Source organism: Sprattus sprattus, assembly GCF_963457725.1.
Source record: "Sprattus sprattus genome assembly, chromosome: 16".
Taxonomy (NCBI): domain Eukaryota; kingdom Metazoa; phylum Chordata; class Actinopteri; order Clupeiformes; family Clupeidae; genus Sprattus; species Sprattus sprattus.
This window is the reverse complement of record NC_137914.1, coordinates 10,006,331-10,025,451: the sequence shown is the minus strand read 5'-3', so window position 1 is coordinate 10,025,451 and position 19,121 is coordinate 10,006,331. Positions and strand designations below refer to the sequence as shown.

The window sequence follows — 19,121 nt, the reverse complement described above, 5'->3', positions numbered from 1 at the left end:
TGCTTTCGACCCCCTATCTCTCCTGTTTTCACTTTGTTGCTGTGTCTCATCTGGCCTGCTTGCGAATTCTGCGTCGCGTCACGACATGCTTGTCAGGCACGTCACAGCTGAGTGGCCGCAAGCATTCAGTGCTCAGAGCTTCCCAGTGCTGAGCCTTACCTTCAGCCCTGCAAGCTCTTTCTCATGCTTGGTGACTGATGCCAACCCTCAACTGACAGTTTCCTCGTGGTATAAACTTAAAGGTTCCAGCAACACTTAAAAAAAAGCAGTTCTGTAAATGTCTATAATTTTGACCACTCTTGAACTCCATGTGGTGGATTATGTAATGCATTATTTACACCATTCAACACATTACCTCATCCAAGCACCTTGTGAGCTGGCGAAGTCTGGTCATCATTATTTGAGATTGCAGGGAAGCCTTTTGAAAGTATATACAGTAGAGTGAAAAAGTACACTAACTGCAAAAAAGGTGACTGTATATTTTGTGTGTACATGTAGTGTGTGTGTGTGTGTGTGTGTGTGTTTATTTGTGTATGTGTGTGCTTCATGCTTGTAAATCACTTCCTGGCTTGTATCACTGCTGATCAGCTGATCAGCCTTGCTGCTGGGGGCCCGGGGCTGTGAAGTGGGGGAACTGTGGGACTGTGTGTGTGTGTGTGTGTGTGTGTGTGTGTGTGTGTGTGTGTGTGTGTGTGTGTGTGTGTAACACAGGACAAAGCTGAGAGTGTGATCTCATCTGAGGCCTGAACCCCCTCCCTGTTCACCCCACCAGCTCCTCGCTGGGGCTATTTCCTGTCTTTGGCCCTTACATTGGGGTTTGTGTGTCTGAGACCCTGATTTGTGATGAGAAGCAAAGTTGAAGGAGAGAATGACAGAGAGAGAGAGAGTGAGAGGAAATAAAGAAGGGGGGAGGGAAGGAGAGAAACGGGGAGGGGAAGAGAATGGAGCCTTCTCCCTGTGTGTAGTCGCTGCTTGTTGTCAACCCTCTCGCAGCTGATAGCGTCCAGGGACCCCCAGAGGCTGGACAGCACAACACATACCGCTGATCAAAGCCCCTCGCTGCAACATGTGCTTGTCGTCAGCAGCGTCGCGGATCTGCTAAATACAATAAAACCACAAGCGTGACGCCCATCAACCTCTTTAGGTGGAGACCCCCTCTTGTGCCTCTGTGTCCAGTGCTGTTGTGTTTCTTCAATTCTATCATCCCCCAACACACACACACACACACACACCACACACACACACACACACACACACACACACACACACACACACACACACACACACACACACACACACACACACACACACACACACACACACACACACACACACACACACACACACATACACACACTGACTTACACACACATACACACAGGCCATCCAAAAGCCTTTGTGGACATCTAACACAGTCCAGTAGAATCTGTGTGTCATTAGAGCCTGCTGTTCCAAGCAACGTGCAGCTGAAGATCTGCAAAGCAGTTCTGTACAGTGTGTCAGACAGGAAGAGACAGAAGAGAAAAACTGTGAATCCAGTCGCCGGGGGTTCTGCACAATTTGTTTGTGCGTGGTAATCAGGGAGATGGAGGACTTAGAAGAACGAGCAGCACTGGATTGAGGGGAAACCAGTGTTGAAAGGCAGGATTATCTGTGCAGAGTGACACAAAAGAGAAAAGTTGGAGGTCGAGTTCGGTAGAGGTAAGGACCCCTTAGGTGAGGAGCAGGGTCAGGTGTTGCATAAGCGAGCACTGAAAAACTTTACAGCTCGGAGACACCAGCGCCGTAGCCCGTAATTCCATTTGTAACCTTAAACGACTTGCTGAAAAGCCCTCCTGGCTCAAATTTGATCCTCGGTGAGTCAACGCTCAGAAGACCACAGAATAAATACAGGCACGGAATGCCATGGCTCCTCAACAGTTTTCTTTTCAGAGGTATAGCTTCTGCTGGTGGTGTGACACACACACTCACTCACTCACACACAAACACATCAGCTTAGTCTACAGCATGAGGGGGGTGAGGATCAGAGAGTCCCCTGAGATCACCCCTAACACACAACCCGAACACACACACACACACACACACACAGAGACACACACAACCCCTGCTTACTTGGCATCCCCACCCAGATGCCTTTTATCAGACGCTCAGGATGGCTTGTGTTTATGTGAGCCTGACAGGCCGTTTCCTGTGTCCCAAGGTCTGGGCTCTAAGGCTCGGACGGAGGGAGCACACAGATGCACACTGCACAGCCCAGAGAAGAGATGAGAAAAGGGGAGAGAGAGAGAGAGAGAGAGAGAGAGAGGGAAAGGGAGACCTAACACAAGGAGGGAAGAAGTCACTGAAAAAAAAACAAGAGAAAAAAGAAGCAGAAAGAAGGGAAAAAAAAAGAAAAGTTACCCCCGACTCCAAACTAGGTCAGCATAATCTGTCTGTGCTTCCTGTCTGTGGGTCCACAGAGTGGTCTGAAGGGCCTCCTCACTCAGATAGAAACCGTCTCTGGAGCAGCTCCAACCGGACCTGGCCCAGGACTGGGCCCAATCTGGTCCGGGGTCCGATGCTCCCTGGTGCTGTCCTCTCTGACCCAGCCTGAAAGGAAGGAGGTGAGCGCTGATGAGACTTCCCATTGTCTGTCTCCTGGAGCTGTACTCGGGGCGAGCCCAACACTGACTCTGCACCACCACGACACACACACACACACACACACACACACACACACACACACACACACACACACACACACACACACACACACACACACACACACACACACACACACACACACACACACACACAGAACAAAACCCCAACCAAACACAGCATGCCTGCACCCATGCGAAGTGGACTTCCCTGACTGGTACCTGTACTCTTCGCAGTGACAATAAAGTTGGACCTAATCTTGACAAAAATGAAAGAGAGATGGAGAAACTTTTCGTGAAGAAAGGACAGAAAGGAGGAGAAGGAGAAAAAGGAGAGAGCGGGACAGCTTTGGTATCGTAGCAAGATAATAAATAAATAGCCCAGTTGCTAGATACACTGAAGCATCTGTAATTACTTTTGAGCAATGTTGAGTGCTTGGTGGTGCAGTCAGCGGAAAAAAAGTCTCCCTAAACATAGCTTGAAAACTTTTAACCTGTTTTTTTCCGCAAATTTGCGCTCATGAGCTGACGGACAGAATAAGATTTATCTGTGAAGAAACATAAGACTTGCAATTTAGCCCGAAGGGGAGGGGGGCTGTTGGGGGTGGGGGGGGGATGGTTGAGGGTTACATTTTTGGGTGGTTTGTTAGTGTAGGAGGCTCCTCATGGCTCGAGGATCACTCAGTGTCGCGGTGCATGTTTTATGTGCCCATTTTTTTTGCAGGCTGGCCTTGACTAATGTCACATTCCTCAGCCATTAGTGACAGACACACAATACAAGTCGCCGACAGGCCCTCTGGAATGATGGCCACAGCACCCGGCACTCACCCCACTGGGGCAAACAAGAAAAGATAGAAGATTACAAAGAGCTCCCATCAGACCCATCATCAATTAAGGACACCGTATCGCACACGACTGCAGGTAAGTAATGCCATATCCTTGTGTATGGGTTTGAATGAGTGTGTGTGTGTGGGTGAGTGTGTCTGTGGGGGTGAGTGTGTCTGTGGGGGTGTGGGGGTGACGCTCTCAATTAGGTAATGGCAAAAGAAGAGGGAGAAAATATGTGTCATTTGGGTGCAGAAGAGGCAGATGCTTTTGTGCGGTCGCCCACGCACCCCTTCCCTGTTCTCCCCAGAACATGATCCCCATCACCAGGGGGATCAAGGAGACTTTACTGCCCCCCCCCCCCCCTCCCCCCTCAGAAAACATGTCTCAGAAGGGTCTGACTCACTGTCTGCTCCGAAGGCCAACCACATCAAACCTGAAATGGCCAAACACCCCAAAATGTTAGCCCACACATGGCTGGGAGATGGAGAGGGGGGGGCGGAGTGCGGAGTGGGGGGGAAGGTTGAATTCTCCTTTGTTCCCATGCCCCCCCCCCCCTTTCTCCAGTCCAACCATCAAGTCAATTCCAGGAGTTTGCTGTTTAGGTTACATGGTAAATGAAACAGTTTAGCCCCCCCCCCCCCCCCCCCCCTGCTCCATCCTCTGAGGGGCCCTGTGACCAACCCCAGCACCCCCCCCTCCCCAACCCGCCCCCTGAACCAAAACACCATTGCTCCATGCCTCAAAACCGACTGCAGAGGAAGTGCATCGTTACTCTGCCAAGACTGACTGGCGTCAGCCTGCGGGTCACAAGGGCAGCGTAGATTCAGCGTGTCATTCGGGGCGCGGAGGATAGGCCAGAGTTTTAGCCAAAGACGCTCAACTCCCCTCAGGAGAGGAGAAGAAAACAAACACCCTCCAGCCTCAGTCCAGGTTTGCTGAGTGACTTATGTGTGCTGGGATTCCCCTCTCTCTTTCTCTCTCTTTCTCTCTCTGTGCCGGATGTGTCACTTCTATTTTTTATCCTCTCTTTAAAAAAGTTTTGTCAGTCTGGCTGGATGCATGGGTTTGTGTGGAGTTTTCCCCAGCCGTCATACTTCCTGTCTATCCTATCTCTCCCTCTCTCTCTCGGTCTCTCTCCCTCTCTCTCTCTCTCTCTCCATCTCCCTCTCACTCCCTTCCTTTCTGTCTCCCCCCTGGTGCTGTCCACCTGCACGCCTGCTCGGACACGCACATGTGCTGTCCATGTGTCAGCGAGCCTGTTACTGCTGGAGTGTTAGCTCGGGTGGAAAGCCTGGCAGGTGTGTGCAGGTGTTCCACCAATCACTCGCCACATCCACCCATGCCACGCCAACCCCCTTCCCCCATTCCAACCCCCCTCTCATGGATACACACCACTAAAAACCCATTCTCAAAGCTCTGGAACAACTGACACCTCACCCTTCACCACTTAGCCACGCCACAGACAAACAAGTTTTTTTTACAAACATAAATTATTTTATTGAAAGCCCGCAGGTCGTTCGTACAAAAGTGTAGAAATATAAACCATCAAAAATTTGATTGCCAAAACAGATTGCACAGCGTTTTCATAGTTACTCCCATGTTTAAAAAGAAAAAAGCACATACATAAGCGGTTTTGACTATCTCTGTGTCTTGACTTGACATTTTGGCTTACATTGGGACAGAGGAGAAGGCAGAAGCTATTATTTGTCCAATAAACAGTATCTCTCTCTCTCTGTCCGACATTCTCCAAAACAGACACCAACAGCATTTTAAGACAAGCATGGAAGTTTTGCACACACACACACAGTACTAGGGCCATGGCACCCCTTTTTGGTTTGAGAACCAACAGTACAACATACTGCAGAGATGTTCCAGAATAAAGTGGACACTCACACCTCAACACCAGAAGTTGTGCTTACAGCCACAAAAACAGCACAAAAAAAGTAAAGAAACATTGTTGGAATATTAAAAGAAGCCTTTCAACCAACTGTGTGGAAAACCAAAATGAAAGTCATCTGTTATGGCCTCTTTGTGTCCTTTCTTCACGAAAAGTACCATGGGCGTGTCGGGCACATTTGATGTTCGGGCCGCCAGATCCTCCTAGTGCCCTGCCGCCACCACTGGGCGGAGCAGCAGGTGATGTCGGACAGGAGGCTCGACGGACTGGGGTTGTGGACGAGGTCAGGGCTAACGCATCTGTCAGCACCCCGCCTCCACTGCACCACAGCGGGGTTGGACAGCTGTCTCAATACGTCCCTGGAAGTGTGTGGAGCGTGGTGAGAGATGACCCCCACTCTGCATACATGCGCCACTAACACACACACAGAGACACTCTCTCTCTCTCTCTCAGCAGCTGCATCGTCACAATCCCGGACCAGCCGGCACCGAGGGACATCCTGGGAATAAACTGCATGCCCAGCTGCCCCCCTTTTGTACAAGCTACCCTCTCATGCCCCCCCCCATTCCAAAAAATCTTCCCCAAACGCCCCCTGGGTGCACGTATGATTATGTACATGTACTGGTATCACTGGTGAGTTTCCAGCATAAACTTGTGGACTAGTGCACACTGTTTCGTTAAGGCACTTGACACCCACTGCTTATGCCACTATTCAGTACAACCCGATGCCTCCTCTCTCACTCTGTCTGTCTAGGTCAAATGGGCTGAACAACAGCATGCCAGCAGTGGTGTGGGAGTAACAGATTAACAGTAGTCTTTCCGTCTTTCTTTTCTCTCTGTGTCTTTCTCTCTCTTCTCCTCTAGGTGGAAGGGCAACAGCCGGAGGCGCTGTGTTTGTGCAGCAGGGACATGCGGCTGAAGGTGCGAGAGCAGGTGCCGCACTGGTACTTCTTCACCTCGGAATGGGTCTGCAGGTGGGCCCGCAGGTTGGAACGGTCCGCAAAAGCCCGGTTACAGTGCTGGCAGGAGAATGGACGCTCACCTATGGAGAAGGATTAGGATAATAATGTTTAGTTATTATGGTGGGGTCAGTTCCAGGTAGACATCAAATAACTGTAATGCTACTATCTGCAATGTGATGCAACTGTTAGCTGTTAACATCAGATGATGTAGGAGCTGGTCCTTACCTGTGTGTGTGCGGATGTGGCCCCTCAGCAGCCACGGCCTGGAGAAGGCCTTGCCACAGGTGGTGCACACACAGGGCAGTGTGTGTGAGCGGATGTGCATCTTGAGTGCGCCCAGGCTGGTGTACTCTTTGGGACAGTGTTTGCAGTGGAAGCTGGAGCGGGCAGATGAGGGCGTCGTCACTGTCGTGATGGCGGACGAGGCGATGACCATTTCGGTACGGCCACAGTGGGTCAGCTGGTGCCGGGATAGTGCAGCTGGGCTGCTGCAGCTCTTGCCGCAGTGAGCGCACTGGAAACGCTCCATGGGGTCCGGGCTCGGGGGGTCCGACGTGCGTCCCTCATCCTCGTCCCCGCTGCTGCTGCTACTGCTACTGCTGGATGGGGAGCTGAGGTCCAGGGGGGCTATTGGGGAGGGGGTGGTGGGGGACACTGGGGTGAAGGACAGGGGCAGTGCAGCCATGTCCCACACCAGGCCAACTGGGTAGCCCGGGTCCACTGAGCCATTCTCTGTGGGGAGCTCGGCTAGTGGAAACCTTTCAGGAACTACAGCAAACAGTGGACCTGAAAAAGAAAAAAAGTTTTAATTAATGTACTATTTAGGGTAATATTAATTCTCGTACCATGCAATATTAGCACATTTCACGCATAGGCACAGTAACTATTCAATGCCAGCAGAATGAGCTGCTGACATTTTGCTGCCAGTTTATAAAATGTTATTTTTCAAGTTAAAGAGAGACTTCATGCTGTAGAATCATTGGTAGTATGAGCTTCAACCATTCCGTTGAAAAAAACTGTGTGCGTTTCAGACTACATTATGGCTTCCCTGAGATGTAATGACATGTTTAGTCCCAACAACAGACTCTGATTAGACTCCTGCGCTTGCGTATTACACGAATGCGTGAGTAAAAAAAATACTTTGAACAGAAGTTAAAAAACTGTTAAAATAGTGCAGATATCTATCAACTTCTGGGTCGGTTTAATTCGAATTTTCAATAAACTCAATGACATTTACACATTTAACCATGACAGCTCGTTTAAAACTTGAGGCAGTTGTAGTAGCCTACTCACCATTTTGACTTTCCAGTTCACTGTAGTTTGGTTTCTTGTTAGTGAAGTATTTCTTGACAAGGAATGAACGAGGCATTTTGAAAGTATTTCTTTCAGTTAATACCACGGAATAACTTTTCCTCTGTTTAGCGTCTCTCAAATCTCTGCTCCTTCTCTCCGAAAATACTGACGAGAGTTAAAACAGTTCTCCGCCGAAGAAGATTCCAAATCTCACAATAAACCAAAAGGCAATTCCTGTACGAACTTCAGGAACACTACACAATCCAGGTCGCTTGGAACTTCACCTGTGAAATAGCAGATACAACTATTCAGAACCCATACGTCCCCTACATATACCAGAAGGGGGTGAGAGGGGGGCAGGGGTGTAAAGTCATTTCCCCGCCCCATAAGACGCCCACCTAACAGGAGACATGAGGACCACATGGGTCCTGCCTGCAGGTGCCCTGGGGAAAATCGCTGCACATCGCCTGGAACCATTTGAAGAAACTGTAACTAGCTCTATTGATTGAGATCTTTAGCCCTTAATTGCCTTGCTATTACACGTTGCACATTTCCAGAGCAAGATTACGCTAAGAAAGATATAGGGTAGGGCTACGGTTAGGTAGCATTCAACATAAAACAGACGAAGGCTGCATGGAAACATTTTCGTTTACATTTAGTTGAATGCTCTTATTCAATTAAGCTGTCATTTGTGCTAAAACGACTAAGAAACTGAATGTGAAACTATATTGCAGCGTCCTCTGTCGGAATTATGTGGAAAACTATAAACTCGATTAACAGTGTAGCCTATATGACAATTAATATGCCGTCTGACATAGCAGGGTATATCATAGTTTGTCATGCGGGCTATTCCAGGATCTGCTACTCTATAAATACGGCATGGGTCCATTGCCCTGTGTGTATGAATGGGATAAATGGTCACAAATTGATATGCTCCGTGGGGATTATCTGTTTATGTCCGTACCGTAAAACCGTCAAGCGTTTTATATGGTAACACGATTGGATTCGGTTATTGGTACAAAGCAGCTCATTTAGTTCTCACAGAAAGAGGGAGACTTTTACAAGTGCCTCACAGACAAGACCTCTATTTTTCTCCCTCACCCACACACAAAGAACCATGCTCTCAATTCATTTTTCCTCCTTGAAACGCTGCGGGACTTCTGCAGACCCCGAGCCTTGCATGAAAAGAAGCGCTGTTTCACCGCATGTGCGCGCAGCGGGAAGGGGGTAAAAATTAAACGGGCTCCCATGAACAATATCGCGTTGTTAAGGATGAGCCTCTAAATTGACTCAGATTATTTCAAATCAGTAGATTTCTGGTAGTGACAATTTAAAATAAGCCCCAACAGGACTCACATTTGTTATGTCACTCGCAATATCATGTCTAGTTATAAGGGCATTTTCTTCTTCTTATAGTGCCAGTCAATGTGCCAATCAAATGAGAATGTCACGGTTTTAAGTGGCCCTATTTAGCACTCGAAAAGCGCGAAGGAACTAAATGCCTTCCGCGGTGGGCCGAGTGCTGAGCGGAGTACACCTGTCTGAGTGTGCTATTGTTCGGGCTCGTTGGAATGTCGCGGCATGTTGGAGAGTTCACACATCGTTCATGCGCCGACGCTGACGCCGCGAAGACTGGGGTCACGGGAGAGGAGCTGCTGTAAAAGTAATTACACACAACACAGACGTGGCCTACCACGAGAAAAGACCAGAACAATGCCAACGGGTATGAGTGGCAAACTACACGTTTCCTTTGAATGTGAATCACACAAGTTATAGCCTGAACTATACTACACCCGCTATCAAGCTATTTATACTATTCGGTATTGCTATATCTGTAGGCCTACGTATGAACTATGCGTCTTTTTCACTATTTATTTGATTTACTTCTATATACTTACTATATATATATACGGTAGGCCTACATACCCCTACCTATTTTGCACAACTTTGCAGCCTTTCTTCCTGGCACTGCACTGCAGAGCAATATGCGTCGATGTTCAAATCCCACATAACAATAGGCTCTTAAAGACTACCACCTGTAGAAAGAATCTCAGGTGGAATGGTTTGGATGAATAACAGGCTATCACAATTAAACTGATGAAAAGCTTTAACCATTCGCACTTGTTTTCTAACATTTTGACCCTGGCGCAATTATTGTGACCGTTTTGTGGCCGATTGAGCATACACGTCTACATCATTTGTGTTATTTCTTTTTTATAAATTGACGAAAATAATAACTTTAATAACTCACTCTAAATGAGTGCCTTAGTATTTCCTCAGACAGTATTCAACCCATCTTATATCCAGACCATTTAAGTTTTTTGTTAATACATTTGCATGAATTATTTGCTTATATATTTGTATTTTTTTCGCTTCAGTTTGTCCTGTGACCTAGAGTGTATACATAGAAGAACCAATTAAATCCATTTTCCAGACCTCAAAACAAAAACTGGTTAAATAAATACCACTTAGTATGTGAAATACTGCCCAGTAGTGAAGGGAATGAAGATCCTAATTAATCAATGGATAACACAGACATTAATGAAAGGACAAACCTATTAGGCACCTGTGTTATTTGTTTGCGTTTTTATGCCTGTCATTCCACATTAGAGGGGAGCCATGGGTTGTGTTTTCTGACCAAGCTTAGGAGTGACCTCATGACACCGACAGAGCAAGGATGCAAACCGTAAAAATGTTCTCTGTTGGGAACAGATGTTCTCCTTGTGTTGCCCAAGGGAAGAAGCACGTCTCCCACAAAGGCCATGAAAAAGTCTATTTAGGCAGTCCGAGTCAGACCGTCTCCCTATCTCCACAGTCACCGGGTTAAAACTCAAATTATTATCAGCCTGTCTTTAACTTTAAAGTTGGCATTATATCCTACTCCTTTGGTTAATCAAAGGGAAAAGAGATGAATGTTCATACCAAGTTTATAAACTGGAGTGTTGTGGTTTTAGATGGTGCTTAGTTCTTGTTAAATGTAAAGCCGAACTTGTAAGATATTCACCAGAGGGGGGCAGCCTAGATCCAAATAGTGTTTGAGTGTGAAGGGTAATGAATGATGTCAGCTGGCTGCAACTTTCTCCCATTTCTTTATCTGTCTGCCCCCACACTTCCCCGCCACCACCCCCTCACATCTCTGAGTTTGGAGCAAACTGGCCAATTAACCATCAGCAAGATGCATCATCAGTATGCGACAACATGAACACTTGACATGAGGTCAGTGACCTAACTAGTCCTTAAATAAAAACATATTTTTTACTGTTCGTATTTCCTCTGTAGAGTGTGTAGTGGAGTTTGATAACAGTTTTCAGTAATGGCATTTGGGATAGTTGGATCTGGAGAAATTGCCAGATCAATTCTGCTGTTTAGCCTCGCTAAAATAAAACCCTATGTCTGTCTGTGAAGGTGTCTGTGAAGGTGATGAATTAAGTCATGATATCTTACACAGGATATTGAATTAGGTATTGATCAAAGATGAAAATGATGAAAATGTCACCAACACTTGATGTTTTTTTTTTTTTGTAATGTATTATTCAAATCAATCGAAAGGGTGCACATCCCAGCAGTTCTGCAGTGTTCTAAATAGCATGCATTTCAAAGCCTACCCTCCCTCGCAGAAAGACCTTCTGCAGTCTGTCGCTCAAAATGACCCTGGTCTTTAGTTGTAAGTATCCGGCCTTTAAGGGAAAGACACATGCACGCACACACATGCTGCTAGAATGTGTTCACCCGGAGCGTAAAAGAGGCAAAGTCATCATGTTATTGGCCCCATAATGATGAAAGTGCAGATTCTTTTAGTGTCCCTCTGCCCAGCAGAGCTGCTGGTCTAGCTGATGGAGGTTAGGACATGGAGAGGGCCTTTATCTGGCCAGGCTAAAACAGCAGGGGTGAGATAAGGTAGGCTCTGCACGGGGAGAATCCCTCTGGAATTTAAGCTTTACCATATGGGGGAATATCTCCGCTCGGTGAGAAGCCAGGAATTCACTTAATGATCCCTCACTTAAAGAGCGTGGGGGCTTTACCCCTGTACCCCCTCCCCCAGCACCCCCCGGGAGAGAGAGAGGAAAACAACAAGCCAGCCTGTTTACATCATTTGGGTTTACTCTCATTTGGTTGGCACTTAAGATGAAGTAGTTAGCAGTTCCCTTATTGGCATAGGTCTGCAAACAAGCATTTTGTTTAGACCTTGCTCTGAACCAATGAAGTAGTTTTCTTTGAAAGGGAATGGTATTTCTTTTAAGTCCAAAATGAAGACACACAGGTAAATGTACACATTAAACGTCATCCATAATGGCAGTAGCTAACCTTTATGAAGCATAGCCCTTTAAGAGGAATAACCTTTACTGCCGGAAGAATAATTTTACATGTAAAAGATGTGCTTCTTTACTGACACCTATACTTTTATAGTTACAACAGCAAGAGATGACAGTGGCAGTCACATGCATAGCCCTTAAAGGTGTTTTCATTCACACACAGCTTCAAATAGACACGTTTTTATCCTCTTCAATCCCTCCCCCAAACACACTCGGTAGTCCAGGACACAAACACTGCATGCATAATCTATACTCAGCATTAACATGATTAGACCAAACTACTCGAAGGCCATGTTTTGAATTTTAAATGAAAAAACATGAGAAGCTATTGGTAAAAGAAAAAAGGGAACATACATCACAGCCATCATGCTACCATGACAACAGGCAGTTGAACTTTTAGAAACTGTGTTTGATCTCAGTCCTGTCGCTCATATCTTCCCTTTCAAAATGAACACATCAAAACATCTCTCCCATTTTTGACTACCTTGGCTCTTGAACTGCCTCACCAAATGTTGAAAGCCAGGAGCCATCAGCATGGTCCGCTGACGAGGCTGGCATCATAGCCCGGATTTTCTCCCATGACCACAAGATAGGAAATTTGATGTAATTAGAATCCAGTTTCATTGAAGTTTGAAAGGATATTCAAATATGATCTTATTTGATCAACTATTTTATTAGGACAGCGGAAGCCTGCATTTTAATCACGTTGCGCATTTGTTTACATAAATTCTCCTTTCTGTTTACTCGGCAGGCGACAAAATTACGTCAGAATTTTGCGGGAAACATGTCGCCCAGGCAAGTAGCATACAAACGGAAAGTGCACATGAACTATACCAGACATGTTAAAATTGGTTAAAATTAGGTTGAAACTAAACTGAACCTAGAAGCTGTATAAATTGATCCTGCACAGCTGCAGGGAAGGGAGTGTTTCCTGAGCTCGTCTCTTGGTGAAGTCAGGCGTATGCACCTGCCAGTAGTGATTCATATTTTTGAAGCCACTGAGGAAGAACTGATATTTCGCTCCCGAAGGTAAGTGTTTCCCCTCAGTCTTAACGTTGCATTACAGTTTTACTTGTTAACTTGGCTGAAACCTGTAGCCTGTTGGCGATATGACTTAGATGCTTTCCCTTTAGTTGTTAATGTATCCTTAAAGAGCAGACGAAATCATGGTAAATAATGTTTGTAGGTTTTGTTAATGTTATAAATCGGTTCAGTTGTAATGTTATAAATATCCATCTTCAACTCGAGAACATTTAATAGTATGTGAAGAGGAGAGTTTTTTCACTTGTAAAAGGTAGAATATTTGACATTTTATATAGACATAAAACAATAGTACGAAGCACTACAAGGCTGTTGGCTATTTCAGTCAGTTTCTCAAACCCTATTTTTTTTTTCTAACAGGTTATGGACATACAATGGACGATTGAAAAAAACAGTCATTTGTGATAGCAGATCATGTAATTTTATGTGCATATTTCCAGACGTTTAATGTGGAGTTTATTTGAATGGAAGCGCAACCATGCAGAGTAATCATACAGCTGTCACCAGCCATTATCAGGTGCTGAGCATCTCCCTAATGTCATTCCTGGCTGTGATCATTACTCTGGGGAATGTGCTGAGTCTGACCGTTTTCCTGGGCTCCAGACGTTTCCGTAGTCCGCAGGGATTCCTCAAAGTGTCCCTGACCTCAGCGGACCTGGCAGTGGGTGTTTTTGTGGTACCATACTCCGTGTACAATGAGATTGAAGGTCTGGTGGCATCATGGGGTCAAAGTTCAAGCTTAGGCGCTAAAATTTCTGATAAGGCCAGCGTGTCTGAAGGCTTTCAGCCTTGCTTCCTCATGGGGCCCGTATTTGCAGGCTGCACCTTGGTGTCCATCACCACCATCTTCCTCCTGTCCCTGGAGCGAGGCATCACTGTCCTCAGACCCCTGCAGAAGAACATCATTGTGACCAAAGAGAGGACTTTAGGCCTCATTTATCTCACCTGGCTACTGTGCTTCTCCATAGCCGTGTCCCCTCTGCTCCTGTCTGAGGACATAACCTTGGAGTTTGACTCCTGCAGCAAGATGTGCACCTACGCCCCCTGTCCAGTTGAGCAGCACCTCTCCCCTCACAATGACAGTTATGACAGCCCATTGGCCAGCGTCATGCTCGTGTTCCCCATCTTTGACTTCACCATGCTGGGCAGCACCTGCGTGGTGAACGCCGTCACCTTCTCCGCCGTGAGGCGCTTCTGTCGGCTCCGGAAGCAGGAGGCGGCAGAGCTCCTCGTGTCGGGCGGGCCGTCCTTCTCGGACATCCGCGCCGCCAAGACCATCATCGTCCTCACGGCGTTCTTCTGCGGCTCCTTCACGCCGGTGGCTGTGCTGGTGACGGGGAGCGTGCTGGGCCGGCGCTGGTGCCACTTCTCCCTCTTCGCCTTCTGGACCCTAACCTGCAGCAGCGGCTGGAACGTGCTCATCTACAGCGCCCATGACCGCCACTTCCGCCAGCGCGTGCGGGAGCTCCTGCTGGGCAGCAGGCCCGTGGACAGAAGGATGAGAGGGAACAGGAGAGGGAGAGGAAGGAGGAGGTGGACATGGAGGAGGTGGTGGAATTGCCACCCCACCGTTGATCGCTGCCATGTGGGAGGACGCATGACAGTGACGGGGGACACACTCGGGGCAGAGTTGGCCCAGGCTTACTCCTCGTACCAGGTGGACGTCAGCTCACAGCACGAGCTGACCTTAAGCACACTCCATTGAGAGGTCCTTTATCCAGTACTTTATTCACAGGGGAACCGCACCTGCATCGCACATTTGGGTGTGAACAGGGGCTGACAAACAAACAAAGGGTTTTATATGAGGTTAATATCTGTTACAATTGCCTTACATGTAATTTACAATATATTTATCTGGCTATTGTATCAACATTTTGGTCAGTTCATACCAGAATTGTGTAATATATGGCTAATGTATCTTTATTTATCAATGTGTTTTAAAACATTATAAATCTTGTTCTCCAACCCCACTTGCAACATCAGCCATGTTGAAAGGATATGACTCATTTTAGATTTGTACGATGTTGTAAAATAGCTATTTACTCCAGTGTATTCATGTAATCCCTCTCTGCTTGTAACTCTTGTGTCACTAACATCCTGCCTGGGCTTTTAACATGGCACTTACCTCCTTTAGCTTTGCCTCACACATGTGACATTCTACGGCGGTTCACGTTCTGTTTATCTAAGTGTCACTGTAGATATTAAGTTTAAAGAGCAGTCTGCCGGAGGGGTGCCAGTGTGGCGTGCAGTGACTTGAGGGGGTCGTCTTTGCTATGTCAGCCATCTTAAGCCAGGCCGGATGAGATGCAACACCTGCTGCCTCCTCTTTGATGTCTGATCTTGTTCTCCGTGGGCTGTGCATAACATTAAACACTTGTCAGTCGGGGCATTGATCTTGTGTGTTTGTTTATGGAGGGTCTGAGCCAATGGCACTGTACACGAGTCCTCCGCCTGTATGACAGTGACATGTGAAACGCATGAGTTGTCAGCTAGTAAACCTGGATTGTTGAAATAAATGAAATAAATGTTTTACGGATGCCTACTCTCATGTTCCCTATTCTCTCACAACAGTTCATCATACAATTACTGGTGACTCTTTACATAAGTAAACTACAAACTACAAGAAGCTCTTAAAGACCCAACTTTACAGAGAGCACCTCCCCTCCTAACTTGCACATCTAGTAGCACTTAACTTGCACTTACAGCAGTTACATTCCTGCACTTTTTTTCTATTTATTATGTAAAATAATATTTTTAGTTACACTAGGTCTCTATTGCTCGTACCTTGACTGCTCTCTCTCTTGTATATCGCTTTGGACAAAAGCATCTCCTAAATGATTAAATGTAAATGTAACATCCCAATGTGAAAAGTGATCATAATTATATCACATGGCCAAAAATAAAAAATAAATCATAAGATATATAGGATCACTTGGGCATCGTAGGCTGTATTATTTCTTACACCAACATGTGCATAACAGTATCCAAAATGCTGGATAAATACAAAACTTTCTTTTTTTTTTTTGCCGCAAGCAACATTGTAGTCATCACAACGTCCCATCGTCCCCCCACTATTCATGGGTGTGTTGTTGTACACAGGAATGTTCAAAGCTGTTGTATAACGCCATCTACTGGTTTCTCTTATACATAGCACATTAGTTGTCAGTTGCCACTAGATGTCAGTACAGTTCCATATCTGACAAGGCTGATGACTGTAAGTATTGAAGGGTTATGCTGAGGTGATGGTATATTAAAACAGTCCGCTTTGAAGAAAGTTGTTGTTGGTCAAAAATATAGATTTCATCACCGACCGCCATGAATGTATTTTATTTTTAAAAGCGCAGATAGATTGCAACAAATAAATAAACAAACACTTCTTAAAAGATTACCTGGATGTTTTTGCCAGTTCTTCTGACTGATAATAGCGAAAAAGTTGAAAGTTGAAAAATATATTTAGTATTTATACTCTACGTAGAAGGTCTTTGAAAATCATCTACGCTCTTATCTTTGACAGTGTTTTGACGGAAATGTAGACAGTGACATGCTCCACTTCACCACTTCACCTCTACACTGAGTTGCCACCCAGGGGTGTGCCTGGCATCTCATTCACCGGTATGTCTGTAGTCATCATTACAATTAAAACAGGAGAGACATGCCCTGGCTTGTTGCATGCTTGGAATGTGAGCAGGAGGACACAAAAAAGGGTCATTGGTGTTCTGTGGACACCCGGTAAGAGATGGAACAGCCCATCCCACAGCCAAGTTCCAGGAGTTGGCCTGCCATCGCCATGGTGATCGAATGACACCATTGTTGATCCATCTCCTCACCCGGGCAGGTTATTTTCCTTTCTGCCTGTAGGGCACTCTGCTGCTTACAGGGCGAAGTGCTGCTGTGTGGGCTTTTGGGATCTTGCCTCAGGCATGTCTTATTCCAACCTGAACCTGTTGGGACATTTGTCATTCAAATTTGAGCAACGAAACATGTTGTGTCCCTGGAATCGAGGCGTAGAGCCCGAAAAACACTTACAGACTTACACTTAGGACAATACATGCAACAATGTGTCACAGTTTGTATCCTCTGCATGTTTTAATCTGGCTTGTTGCAGTATGATGAAACGTTGCATCATCCGGTGACAGTGCAGGACCGTGCTGTGGTGTCTGGAATGCAAAATGACCCACTTAAGCACACAAGCACTAAAGGCACGAAAAAGCCATAACTCTGCTCAGAACACGAGGAGGGGACTGACAGACTGTGGGTCAGGGTCTGGCAGAGGTGCAGCGAAAGGGTAAAAGGAGATCCTCCTCAAGTGGGCCAGAAACCATGCCACAGGCAAGTTAAGAGGCGAGGAGAGAGGGGGGAAAAAGAAAAGTGAGGTACTCACTGTTTCTTGTCTGACTGGAGGTCAGCTGAGCCTGAGTTCTGATGTTTCATGTGAGGAGTTAGGGGAGAGGTTACACTGTCCTGTGGGACCTGATACACCCAGCACCAGCTGAGCTCATGGGTGTTATCCACTTGCACCGCCTAAGAACAGGTTCTTGTGAAATAGTGGTTTTATGTGGTCTTAAAGTGATCTTTTTAGACGAGGTGAGCATTAGTACTTTAGGTGAGCATTAGTACTGAAAACATCAGTGGATCCCTGTGATACAGAAGACAAATACAGTAGTAATAGGACCCTTGTCTAGTGGTATAAATACATGTCTGGCCACCCAGCTGAGACCCTTGTGTTTATGAGCACCTGGGCAGCATCACAGCTGGGAGAGATACAGAGACATAGATAGTGTGCACTTGTGCCAGTTACATTGGAGCCCTTGGCTGAACCATCAGTAACTAGAGAGGCCAGACAAGCCAGGATATTTCAGGCCTTGACACAGAGAGGTTATGCAATCTTAGGTTTGGGCTCCTCCGATATGGCACGGAGCTGTTGACCTTTGAACCATTGCTCTGTCAATCCTTGAACTCGTCACATTCCCCCTGAGAGTGAGAAAGAAAGAGAAAGAATTTGTGGGTCTACAAGTTTACGTGTATGTGTGTGTGTGTGTGTGTGTGTGTGTGTGTGTGTGTGTGTGTGTGTGTGTGTGTGTGTCTCTGTGTGTGTGAGTTTGTGTGCAAAATTGCGTGTGTGGGTACAAAATGGTATGCTCAAGCGTCAGGTAGACAGTTGTCACGACATTATTCTTGGAAATTAGATGGAAAAGTGAATTATTTATTTAAGTACATTTGCTCTTTCAAAAAAGCTTTCATCCAAAACATGTGAGTCTCAAAGGAGATTTCCTGTCAGGCTGCTAGGAAACAGCTATGTCTAGTTATGAAATTAAGAAAAAGTTGTGTTAGACTGGTGTCCCTGGGTGTCTCAGATTAATCTGCTGTTCCTGTGGTTTGTGAACATGCCGCAGTGGGGATGTTATTTTTAGTCCGGAGGCTGTGTTTTGTTGTGCTGCTAAGGGGCCATTGCTGAAATCTCATCTTCTGTTCGTGCATCTGGTGATCCCTTTGGAGAGTGCAAGGGGGAAAGGTTAGAGTCAGAATAGGAACAGACAGTAAGAGAGAGAGAGAGAGCGAGAGAGAGAGAGAGAGAAAGAGGGGGAGAGAGAGTGAGAGACAGAGAGCGAGAGGGGAGAGAGAGAGAGAGAGAGTGAGAGACAGAGAGCGAGAGGGGAAAGAGAGAGGGAGAGAGAGAGAGAGAGAGAGAGAGAGAGAAAGAGGGGGAGAGAGAGTGAGAGACAGAGAGCGAGAGGGGAAAGAGAGAGAGAGAGAGAGTGAGAGACAGAGAGCGAGAGGGGAAAGAGAGAGAGTGTGAGCCAGTGAGAGACAGAGAGCGAGAGGGGAGAGAGAGAGAGAGAGTGAGAGACAGAGAGCGAGAGGGGAGAGAGAGAGAGAGAAAGAGGGGGAGAGAGAGTGAGAGACAGAGAGCGAGAGGGGAGAGAGAGAGAGAGAGTGAGAGACAGAGAGCGAGAGGGGAAAGAGAGAGAGTGTGAGCCAGTGAGAGAACAGCTCTTTCTCATCAGCTAAGATATCCTAATCCACCAGGAGGATTAAAATAGCCCACTAGTTAAGTTTCATAACGTTCCCTTTGTGGAAGTGTGTGGCCCGGGCCTGCGTTGCTGGAACATATCCCCCAGTGAGCACAGTCTGTCCCTGGGTCCCTGAA

At 46.5% G+C, this 19,121-nt stretch overlaps 3 protein-coding genes across 3 annotated transcripts in view; 2 read left to right on the top strand and 1 right to left on the bottom strand.

Annotated features, from left to right (window-relative positions):
- Nucleotides 1–5,782, top strand: part of LOC308377169 (deoxynucleoside triphosphate triphosphohydrolase SAMHD1-like) — a gene marked incomplete at both ends in the record, with an annotated part of 46,539 nt that extends 40,757 nt beyond the window's left edge. The window contains 3 exons of the mRNA XM_080853753.1: nt 2,460–2,603; nt 3,775–3,859; nt 5,520–5,782. Coding sequence (XP_080709879.1) covers nt 2,460–2,603; nt 3,775–3,859; nt 5,520–5,782 — 492 coding nt within the window. The remainder of the gene's footprint in view (nt 1–2,459; nt 2,604–3,774; nt 3,860–5,519) is intronic.
- Nucleotides 5,783–6,043: 261 nt separating this feature from the next.
- Nucleotides 6,044–7,888, bottom strand: snai1b (snail family zinc finger 1b). Its single transcript, XM_080854311.1, has 3 exons — nt 7,620–7,888; nt 6,552–7,112; nt 6,044–6,406 (listed from the first exon to the last, which is right to left on the bottom strand). Exons 1-3 carry the CDS (start codon nt 7,693–7,695, stop codon nt 6,225–6,227), a joined length of 819 nt encoding a protein of 272 aa, XP_080710437.1. The 5' UTR covers nt 7,696–7,888; the 3' UTR covers nt 6,044–6,224.
- Nucleotides 7,889–13,451: 5,563 nt separating this feature from the next.
- Nucleotides 13,452–14,678, top strand: LOC308377168 (adenosine receptor A2b-like; the record flags this gene model as incomplete). The annotated part of the gene is made up of 2 exons (XM_080853752.1): nt 13,452–14,448; nt 14,566–14,678. 2 exons carry the CDS (start codon nt 13,452–13,454, stop codon nt 14,676–14,678), a joined length of 1,110 nt encoding a protein of 369 aa, XP_080709878.1.
- Between the last annotated feature and the right edge of the window lie 4,443 nt (nt 14,679–19,121).